Below are 12,081 nucleotides of genomic sequence, written 5' to 3'. Positions count from 1 at the left end.
TTTTTACTCTTTACTAACTTTGTAAGTTTGTTTATTTGACTGTGGTGAAGCCAATGGAGATTTGGTTTTTCTGGGTTACATTATCTGGATCATCCTGCTGGTCGTTTAAATTTGTTGAAACCAGTGTAACAACTGGGAAATTGTTCACTGGTTGTTCAATGACTTCCTAATGAACGCTGATGCGGGCAAATGTTCAATACTGGTTTTACTGGATTTAAGTGCTGCCTTTGACACCATTGATCATAGCATCCTGTTAAACAGACTGAGGCACTGTGTGGGGGTATCTGGTACTGCAATGAACTGGTTTGCCTCATACTAAGTTTTGTGTCACTATAAATAATTTCAAGTCTTCTTTCTCTACCATCAACTACGGTGTGCCTCAGGGCTCAATCCTTGGACCCATTTTGTTTTATATATATATATATGCTCCCTCTGGGTGATGTCATACGCAGGCGTGGTATTTCCTTCCATTGTTATGCAGATGATACACAGTTATACCTACCTGTACAGCCCACTGACCTTAGTATGCTGAGCTCACTAGAGGACTGCCTTACTGACAGAAAACATTGGATGTCAAATAACTTTCTAAAACTTAACTCCAATAAAACAGAAATCCTGGTTATAGGTCCCCAACATCTCTGCAATCAAATTCTGCCCTCTTTTGGCGACTTGCTACAACACATGAAGCCTGTTGCAAGATATCTTGGCGTGCTATTCGATAGTAAGTTATGCTTTGAGCATCATGTTTCTAAACTGGTCCAGTCCAGCTTTTACTACCTTAGAAATATCGCAAAAATAAGGCCTATTTTAAATGTTACAGATGCAGAAATTGTTATACATGCCTTTATCTCCTCACGCATTGATTATAACTCTTCACTTGCCTTAATCAAAAAACCCTGAATAGGTTACAGACTGTACAGAACTTGGCTGCTCGGCTCTTAACTAGGACAAGAAAATGTGATCATATCACCCCTGCACTGGCTCCCTGTTTGTTTTAGGATTGATTTTAAGATTTTACTCATTACTTTTAAGGCTATTCATGGCTTGGCTCCGGATTAGATTTTAGATATTTGAACTCCTTATGAGCCTTCCCGTGGTTTAAGATCCTCTGGCAAGGGCCTCTTGTCCATTCCTGAAGCCAGACTAAGAACAAAAGGTGACCAAGCATTTGTTGTCAGGGCCCCGAGGCTCTGGAACGACTTGCCTGAGGAAATTAGGCTGGCAGGGTCAGCTTCTTCTTTCAAATCTCTTTTAAAAACTTACTTTTACCGGAAAGCATATCCAGATTTTATCTGAGCTGCCACTCGTTTTACTATTCCTGCCCTACCGTTCTTATCACTTTGTTTCCTTGTCTCATCTTCCTTAAGTCCTACTGAACATATTTGTTATACTCTATTGTTATCCTTGTTCTTATATTCTGTATTTTAACCCCCTCTATTTCAGTCCCTTTGGTGCATTTCTCAAATCATCCTTAACACACAGTCTATCTCTCAAAAGAAAATCTTTGTCACTGAACTTGTCAGTGCCATCAGAACAACAAGTCCTTGTGTCTTGTTTATGAACAAGCAAGTCAAAATGTTTAGCCAGCTTGTCAATATAACAGTGTACTCTGTAAGTATTTTCTGATGTACATTTTGGCCAAGATTTTGATGACAATGATTGAAAAGGCTGCACTTTTTTAGTATGGCATATGTCACTTTCACCAGTACAAAGTTATACATTGCAGGAGAGAGGACAGGAATCACAGCTATGCTTTTACTGTTTGTACTGTTATTTGTTGACAGAGCATGTCATTGTAAGAAGTAAAGAAAGAGACAGGACTGTTGCTTGGGATACAGTACACCCATGTGGCTGACGTTCCGGTCTGATGTATCACACTGTATCACATTCTCTTCCACATCACAACAGATCTCTCCATGAATTTACACATTTACAAGAAAATTCTAATAGACATGTATAGAATGTCTATCTATATACATTATATATTCATATATGTATATGTCTATCAATATATATATATATATATATATATATATATATATATATATTCATATATTCATATACGTGGAGCCCTAATCAAATATTTTTTTACTCATCAATCCTCACTGAAGACTAAATTTGTCTTTTTTTATATGTTAATATTTATATTTTTAAGTTTCTTGCTCAGGGACACATGGGTGGACTTGTCACAGTGAGGAGTTGAACCCCCACCAAAGGCATGTGTTCTATCCACTGTACCATCACCACACCCATTGCCCTGACCACAATTGCATAGTAAAATCTAATTTGTTCAGTACTTTTTTGAACCAATTAGTTGCTGTACATTTAAACTACTACCCTGTCTGCATCAGTAACTGAGCTTTCCTATTGTTACAGCTTGAGAACGAACAAAACAAGAACTTGACGAACAACAAGAACATGAGACGAGCAAGAAAAAAACACAAGTATACCCACCAGGCTGTGAACACTGATTACACAAACAACACACAGTCATTAAACAGAGGGCATTTATTTCCAAGCTCTTATGCATTTGATAAACATGATAAGAACTCTACCTTTACCCTGACCAATGCTGTTCCACAAAAAATCACATTCAACAGTGGAAGCTGGAACAGAATGGAGAAGTGCATCAAATGTGTTCTGGATGATTACTGTATCAAGAACAATGGCACTGGCTTTGTGGTAACCGGAGCACAGCCCAGTGCCAACAACACCCTCAAGAACAGGGTTAATATTCCTTCCATGCTCTGGTCAGCATTCTGCTGCTATAGTCACAGTGAGAAGGAGTGGATAGCAAGTGCACACTGGGGCGAAAATATTCCAGAAAGTGGTGACAATACATATCTGCAGACTAAGACCTTGGCAGAGCTCCAAAATGAACTGAGCAGAGGATATGCTTCAGTATTTGAAGTGTTTCCTGGAACAGAATGTCCTCTCCACACCATTGTCACTCAGCTCTACCCAAAACTAAACAAAACATGCAAATGTCCACCACCACTTTCAACTACTTCTGCCCCTCCCACAACCACCTTTACCTCTCCAGTTTCAACCTCTACACATCCTGCTACCACATCTGGTCTTTTAACTACCACTTTTGCGACTCTGACTACTAAATTTGCCTCTCCCAGTACCACATCCGTCCCTTTTACAACTACATCTACCCCTCTTACTACCACATCTGGCCTTTTTACTACCACATCTGGCCTTCCCAGTACCACATCTGTCCCACCTTCTACTACATCTTCCACTCCCAGTTCCACATTTGTCCCAATTTCTACCACATCTACATCTCCCAGTACCACATCCGGCCCTTTTACAACTACATCTGCTCCTCTTACTACATCAGGCCTTTTTACTACAACATCTTCCCCTCCCAATTCCACATCTGTCCCACTTTCTACTACATCGTCCACTCCCAGTTCCACATCTGTCCCAATTTCTACTACAACTCTTAGTACCACATCTGGCCTTTTTACTACAACATCTGGCCCTCCCAGTTCCACATCTGTCCCACTTTCTACTACATCTTCTCCTGCCAGTACAACATCTGTCCCACTATCTACCACATCTATATCTCCCAGTACCACATCCGGCCCTTTTACAACTACATCTACACCTGTTATTACCACATTTGTGCCATTTACCACCACATCCCTACAACTTTCTACAACATCTACCCCTCTTACTACCACATCTGGCCTTTTTACTACCACATCTGGCCTTCCCAGTACCACATCTGTCCCACCTTCTACTACATCTTCCACTCCCAGTTCCACATTTGTCCCAATTTCTACCACATCTACATCTCCCAGTACCACATCCGGCCCTTTTACAACTACATCTGCTCCTCTTACTACATCAGGCCTTTTTACTACAACATCTTCCCCTCCCAATTCCACATCTGTCCCACTTTCTACTACATCGTCCACTCCCAGTTCCACATCTGTCCCAATTTCTACTACAACTCTTAGTACCACATCTGGCCTTTTTACTACAACATCTTCCCCTCCCAATTCCACATCTGTCCCACTTTCTACTACATCTTCCCCTCCCAGTTCCACATCTGTCCCAATTTCTAACACATCTATATCTCCCAGTACCGCATCCGGCCCTTTTACAACTACATCTACATTTGCTATTCCCACATCTGTGCCATTTACCACCACATCCCTAAAACTTTCTACCACATCTACAACTCCTAGTACCACATCTGGCCTTTTTACTACCACATCTGGCCCACTGTCTACTACATCTTCTCCTCCCAGTTCAACATCTGGCCCAATTTCTACCACATCTACAACTCTTAGTACCACATCTGGCCTTTTTACTACAACATCTGGCCCTCCCATTACCACATCTGTCCCACTTTCAACTACTTCTGCCCCTCCCACAACCACCTTTACCTCTCCAGTTTCAACCTCTACACATCCTGCTACCACATCTGATCTTTTAACTACCACTTTTGCGACTCTGACTACTAAATTTGCCTCTCCCAGTACCACATCCGGCCCTTTTATAACTACATCTGCTCCTCTTACTACATCAGGCCTTTTTACTACAACATCTTCCCCTCCCAATTCTACATCTGGCCCTCCCAGTACCACATCTGTCCCACTGTCTACTACATCGTCCCCTCCCAGTTCCACATCTGTCCCACTTTCTACTACATCTTCTCCTGCCAGTACAACATCTGTCCCACTATCTACCACATCTATATCTCCCAGTACCACATCAGGCCCTTTTACAACTACATCTACACCTGTTATTACCACATTTGTGCCATTTACCACCACATCCCTACAACTTTCTACCACATCTACCCCTCTTACTACCACATCTGGCCTTTTTACTACCACATCTGGCCTTCCCAGTACCACATCTGTCCCACCTTCTACTACATCTTCCACTCCCAGTTCCACATCTGTCCCAATTTCTACCACATCTACAACTCTTACTACTACATCTGGCCTTTTTACTACAACATCTGGCCCTCCCATTACCATATCTGTCCCACTTTCAACTACTTCTGCCCCTCCCACAACCACCTTTACCTCTCCAGTTTCAACCTCTACACATCCTGCTACCACATCTGATCTTTTAACTACCACTTTTGCAACTCTGACTACTAAATTTGCCTCTCCCAGTACCACATCCGGCCCTTTTATAACTACATCTGCTCCTCTTACTACATCTGGCCTTTTTACTACAACATCTTCCCCTCCCAATTCCACATCTTTCCCACTTTCTACTACATCGTCCCCTCCCAGTTCCACATCTGTCCCAATTTCTACCACATCTATATCTCCCAGTGCCACAACTGGCCCTTTTACAACTACATCTGCACCTCTTACTACCACGTCTGTGCCATTTACTACCACATCCCTACAACTTTCTACCACATCTACCCCTCTTACTAGCACATCTGGCCCTCCCAGTACCACATCTGTCCCACTTTCTACCACATCTACATCTCCCAGTACCACATCCGGCCCTTTTATAACTACATCTACACCTGTTATTACCACATCTGTGCCATTTACTACCACATCCCTACAACTTTCTACCACATCTACCCCTCTTACTACCACATCTGGCCTTTTTACTACCACATCTTCCCCTCCCAGGTCCACATCTGTCCCAATTTCTACTACATCTTCCCCTCCCAATTCCACATCTGTCCCACTTTCTACTACATCGTCCACTCCCAGTTCCACATCTGTCCCAATTTCTACCACATCTACAACTCTTAGTACCACATCTGGCCTTTTTACTACAACATCTGGCCCTCCCATTACCACATCTGTCCCACTTTCAACTACTTCTGCCCCTCCCACAACCACCTTTACCTCTCCAGTTTTAACCTCTACACATCCTGCTATCACATCTGATCTTTTAACTACCACTTTTGCGACTCTGACTACTAAATTTGCCTCTCCCAGTACCACATCCGGCCCTTTTATAACTACATCTGCTCCTCTTACTACATCTGGCCTTTTTACTACAACATCTTCCCCTCCCAATTCCACATCTGTCCCACTTTCTACTACATCGTCCCCTCCCAATTCCACATCTGGCCTTTTTACTACAACATCTGTCCCTCCCAGTTCCACATCTGTCCCAATTTCTACCACATCTATATCTCCCAGTGCCACAACCGGCCCTTTTACAACTACATCTGCACCTCTTACTACCACGTCTGTGCCATTTACTACCACATCCCTACAACTTTCTACCACATCTACCCCTCTTACTAGCACATCTGGCCCTCCCAGTACTACATCTGTCCCACTGCCTACTACATCTTCTCCTCCCAGTTCCACATCTGTCCCAATTTTTACCACGTCTTCCCCTCTTACAACCACATCTGGCCTTTTTACTACCACATCTGTGACTGTCAGTACCACATCCCTCCCTTTTACAACTTCATCTTTCACTACCACACTTGGAACTCCCACTTCATCTGGCCCTCACAAAAGTACAACTGGCCTTACTCCTATGACAACCAGTACACCCTCAACTAGTGCTGCTACCATTTTGAGCACCACTGCACCTACAACTACAGAAACACCAACAACTATTCTACTTACAACCACTCTTCCTCTAACCACAACATCTGTCAAATTAACTACCACGGCCACTCATCGAACAACAACTGCAATGCCCCAAACAACATCAGTCCATGTATATTCTGCTGTGGCTGTTACATCAACCCCCTCTATTGACGCATCCACAGCTTCTTCCAAACTTTCTCTAGCTACTGCCACAGGTTCTGCGAATCCTCAAACTGCCACCACCACTTTCAGTGGCATTACTGTCTCTTCAAACTCAACCGAACCTCAACTTACATTAGCTTCAGCAACTACTTACCTTGCAAATGTGACTAGTGAGCCTTTAACCTCTCCAACATCGCAGAATAGTATGTCTGTTCCTTCAAGCACCACCACATCTACCTTTCAGACCATAAATGCTTCTTATCCAACATTCAACTCCACTAGTCATCCAACCTCAGTAGCTCATCACATCATCTTTAGTCATAGTCCACCTTCCTCTTCAGCCACTTATCCAACCTCAAACCCTCCAATGATGTCTAACTCTCCTTTTCCGCTTTCAAATTTATCCATCCAGTGTCCTCCTTTTACACAAATATCCATTTTTCACCATTACCAGAATGTCCTTGCCTACTACAAATTGTTACTACAATACCAGAATAACACCTAGCTGGTTTTTTGTGCAGATTCTCTTGCAGTAAATACATCTTTTTACCAATAAAAAACTTTGTGTTGTAAATGAAATTATGGCTTTGTAACAAAAAATGTTTTAGGTATAACTTCAAATAGTAAATTTTATTTAACTTGATGATTTAATTAACTTTATTTTCCTCTTCAATTTGCTTTTGAATGTTGTTTGCCTCACCTCCAACCAAATGCACAGTATTTAATACTGATGGGAAAATGCACATTGTTTACTGCCAGTGTATTTATAACATTGCCAGTACCACGGTGCACCAGATTAAAAAACAACCCATCAAGCGCTGGATGACCCAAATGGACCTGATCAAGAAACCCAAAATCTTTTTTTGCAATTTCTCAAGCATCTTGTTGAGTAAAATTTTACTTCTGTAAAATATACAGAAGTGAAGATACATAACATCTTCAACTGCCATTCTTCCCTGCTGTAACAGTGTTTACATTTAGTTTCTGCCTTTGTTTATCTGTCTCTTTTGATCTCTAGATTTTTCAGATGTTAAATTGTTCAATCACATATTAAAAGCCTGAAAAGTAAAATTGTAATTTTTTGAATATGCAGTGGTTATTATAGCAAATACCAAATAAAAAAATTGAATAGCTCTTTGCATGTATGAGTTTTGTTTTGTATCATATTTGATATAGCCTATTCGGAATTTATTGCAATGTTTTGCTTTTTAAAACAACAAAAACATGCAGAACACAACATGTTTTAAGCCTTTTATCATCATCATCATCATCTTCCACTAACTGCTCCATGTCACTTGAATAGCCACATATCTCAATTTCTCCTCTAAATATACCTATTATGTCTATCTCAGACCTTTAATTAGTTTAGGCCAACTCAAATAAGTAAAAGAGTGTATGTAGCTTAATGAAATGCCTGATGAAAGTTGTGCAATAAAACTATGATTTACTATGATGATGTATACATAAATTAATATATATACCTGCTGTAACTAATTTGATGCACACATTTACTATAAAATAAGTTATGAAATATTAATTAATTATACATGGCTCCAATCTAGTAAGTATTCATCAAGTATCCAAAACAATCTGAATGTTTTTCTCACCTTAGGTCCTTCAAAATTGGCAAAGCATCCTTGCAAAACCACCTCAGTTGAAGGACCTCTGGTGGATTTAAGAGTTTTACAATTTACATTTAACCACAAATACTGTAAATAGATATTACATCTGTGCTTAAAGACTTACTTTAAGCAATAAATGTTGAAATACTTAGTGATCCCTTTCTAATACATTTCACTCCCACTCTTGAATAATTATTTATGTTTTATGTATTTATGTTTTTCCACAAAAACATCAACTACCTTGTTAAAAATTCTTAAAATGACATCTAAGCCTTCTCCCTTCTCCCTTAAATCCAGATTTAATGAATATTCAAATGTTGTCAGTTGTCTCAGTATGAACTTAAAGGTTTTAATCAAAATTACCACTAGGTAGCGTATCCATCTCCCATTTGAGGACAACTCCTCTGAATCTATTGCACACCATCTCCATCCATCGCCAACCGCTTATCGTGTGTACAGGGTTGTTTGGGGCTGGAGCCAATCCCAGCTGACATCGGGTAAAAAGGTGAGGTAAACTCTGGACAGGTCATCTATGGCACACCTACTGGTGAAACTGGCCCTTTCACACCCATCAGTGCCAGCAGTCCGTTTGTGTGTTCACATCTTTCTTCACAAATCATGCATGTTTTGGTAGAGACGCGACCTTTCTCTCTATTTATCCTTCCAAAAATATAATTAAAATGGACGGCTTGGTTTAGTGCAACCCGTACCTGCACCAGCCAAATCAGACTCGGTGCAGAGACAAGTCAGGAGAGGTCTAGGTAAGTTACACATTGTGTTACATGTCAGGCAGGATCACACAGGGACAGGACTTCAGCACACCCACTAAGTCAAAGCTTGTACTCTTCAAAAAGAAAATTTAATTACATTACATTCTGTTCCTAACCAAGTCCAGTGGTTTTCCATTTTGTACATGTTTAATTTTACTTCTGCTAAGGAAACCGTGACCATCACAAATTATTTTCAGTAGAAAATAAAACATAAACAAGGAAGTAGCCTAAATTACAGTTTATCCTTATGAGGCTACAGATGTCCCCTATTATGTAAATATAAAAAACCACAAGTATTAATGGAAATGTTATGGCAAAGTTAGAAATGATTGTCACACTTGGATAAACTTGTACAAATGTATATAATGAAAATGAAAACTTCTTGTGCCACCTTTTTAGACATTTTTACAATAGAACTGCAATATAACAAATTATATAATCATAAAAATACCCTAAAAAAGGGATGGGGGGACTATGAATTAATTTATATAAAAATGTAAAAATATATAAAATATAAACTATGTATGTATGTTTGATGCCTTGTTGATGCTGAGGCAGGTTGTGTGAAGCTATGAGCTATAAGCCAGGAATGAAACTCACACAGTGTCCCTGATCCTCCAAACACAAAAAGTGTCTATAGGCACCATAGAGGTCCTCTCTGGTGTCATCCCCAGGCTCCCTGATGTGGCACAAATGTTAGTGATGAGCATCATCTTTCTCTGGAAAAAGTTGGTTTGTTGGTTTTACTGATAGTAAGAGCGCACCCACTTTCATCCACTTACAGAAAATAAAAACACTCTCTCCTCAGGCTCAGTTGTCATTTGATGGAAAAAGTATAAAAACCTATTTATAGTTATTAATCTTTATATTTTTCTTTCCAGAAAATACAAAACTGCACCGCTGGAAAACAATTATTGATGTTTACTTAAACATAGTTAAAAATATGATTCACATGAACTTTGTTTGGCTTCTGATGGAGGGTATAGGAGCCAAATGTTTGTTTATTTTTTTTGTTTGGTCACTAGATGGTTCTGTAGGCTCAACTATATGAGCACGGGGGCAACAGGTAGTTGTCAGGTGTTGACCCCGGAAGGGCAAACAAGTTTTTGACCGCTATGGCGGGGTTTGTTTGAATGCTGTTGTCGTGTTATTTTTTGGGGAATCTTCGTGCTTGTGTACAATAAATTGGTGATATTGCAACGAAAACAATGCCTCTGGATCTGATTTACACGCTACAACAGGTACCACATTAGCCGCCTAGCGTGTCATGCACAAGCAGCTACGGGTCAACAACATTAGCACAGTATTAGACTGGCTACATTACTGTCAAAAACTTGCCTTTTTTGGACTTTGTTTGAACTCCGATGCCTTTGGAACAAAGCGGCGAAGACGTCGTGGGACGACAGCGTGGCATGACAACACACGTCGTCACTAAATACGTCGCCACCAGTAGGCTACACCATTGTCAGTGTAACTCCTATTTTAACTTTATTGAGTGAATTCAAGTCATGGTTTGTACAGCCTGTGTTAAATGCTTTTATTCTTGTGGCGACTGGGAACTCTGTAGTAGCCTACAGTTCATAGCCTGTGTTGTGTTTTATTGTTTGGATTCACAGTCCTATAAAATTCCACTGAAGAAGATAATGCTTTCACTTCCCCACAATGTGAAAATGGTTGTATTAGGCCTACATTTACTTATAAAATTAATCATTGAAGTATTAGAGCTGTTTCATGCTTATTCAGTTTGTGTTATTATTATTTGTTATAGGCATTTGCCTTTGGTTATTTTATTGGCAACAATGTATTTTAAATGTATATTTCTGCATAATGATTTGGATTATTTTATCTCTACTAATGCGTAACTAATTAATATAATCCTAAAGGAGTTATAAGATACTATATTGCCTTATGTCTGCACTTTATTTTTAGCAATTACATTGTTGTTGAAGCAAATTAAAAATCTTAAGACCCTCAGTGAAGTTCCTCATTTTCTATCGGGATGCTACACTAAGAGAAACCAGCATACTATTATACAATGATACAAACGTAATTTCCCACTCTGCATAGCTTATTGTTAATGCTCATAATATAAAGCCATGATTCTATACCAAGAAGAACACCATATAATGTTCATCTGTAGACAAACATACAGGCAGTGTTGGGGAGTAACTACTTACATGCAATTTAGTCAAATAATTTAATTACAAAATAAATGTAAGTGTTACAGTTAGGCCGACTGGTAAAATATGTAAAAAAACAAAAAGGACTAATTGGTGGCCTAAAGTGAAGCTTTTTTTGGAATACCTGTCTGCAATACTTTTATTGATGAGTCAAAGTCAAACATACATATACAAGCACACACACAAACGTCGCTCGACTGTTTTATGGTAGATGGCTGAAGATCCCAAACAGAGAGACAAATACTGACAAACTGAATTAGCTACCTTTGTTGTCACCTTATAATTTAAGTTATCGGAAATTGGGATTAAACGCATAAGTCAATGGTATAATTCAAGCAATCCAGTTTAGCGTCAGCCTTCAGCAGTCAACACTCACACTATGCTAGTAATCCCTCAAAGCCACAAAACCTGACCTCATGTAATTATTAGCAATGCTGAGCACTGATTTTTTGAGGGCCCCAAGTGAGTCTTTGAAGGACAATTTGGAAACTGCAGTAGTTTGTCTGGATTCTCCCCTGCAAGTGTTGCTTGATATGTTTCAGAAAAAATGTACATCAATACATAATTCTTTTCTGGGTTAATGCAAGGAAGAGATAATAGAAATACACGGACTGAAGCGGACACAGCAGAGAGATCCAGACCGAGCAGCACACCAGATTCATCATTGAAGTAGGGGGAGCTAATGAGCATCTGGATGTTGAATTTACCACAGCCTATGACCAGCAACCTGAAGTCTTCGGCCCTCAGGTCATCCAGGGCTTATCTGTGTCCTGTGTGAATACATGTTGGTGACTGA

General features: G+C 39.9%; 1 protein-coding gene across 1 annotated transcript; it reads left to right on the top strand.

Annotated features, from left to right (window-relative positions):
* Positions 1–2,411: 2,411 nt before the first annotated feature.
* On the top strand, positions 2,412–7,777 carry LOC119911561 (mucin-5AC-like). Its single transcript, XM_038730465.1, has one exon. It carries the CDS (start codon positions 2,419–2,421, stop codon positions 7,216–7,218), a length of 4,800 nt encoding a protein of 1,599 aa, XP_038586393.1. The 5' UTR covers positions 2,412–2,418; the 3' UTR covers positions 7,219–7,777.
* The last annotated feature ends 4,304 nt before the right edge of the window (positions 7,778–12,081 follow it).

The sequence above is a fragment of the Micropterus salmoides genome, unplaced genomic scaffold (genome assembly GCF_014851395.1).
Source record: "Micropterus salmoides isolate LMB-PRFRI ecotype aquatic unplaced genomic scaffold, ASM1485139v1 Ms_hic_scaffold_2, whole genome shotgun sequence".
Classification (NCBI taxonomy): Eukaryota; Metazoa; Chordata; class Actinopteri; order Centrarchiformes; family Centrarchidae; genus Micropterus; species Micropterus salmoides.
Note: the sequence above shows the minus strand (reverse complement) of the source record. Positions and strands in the feature narration are given on the sequence as shown.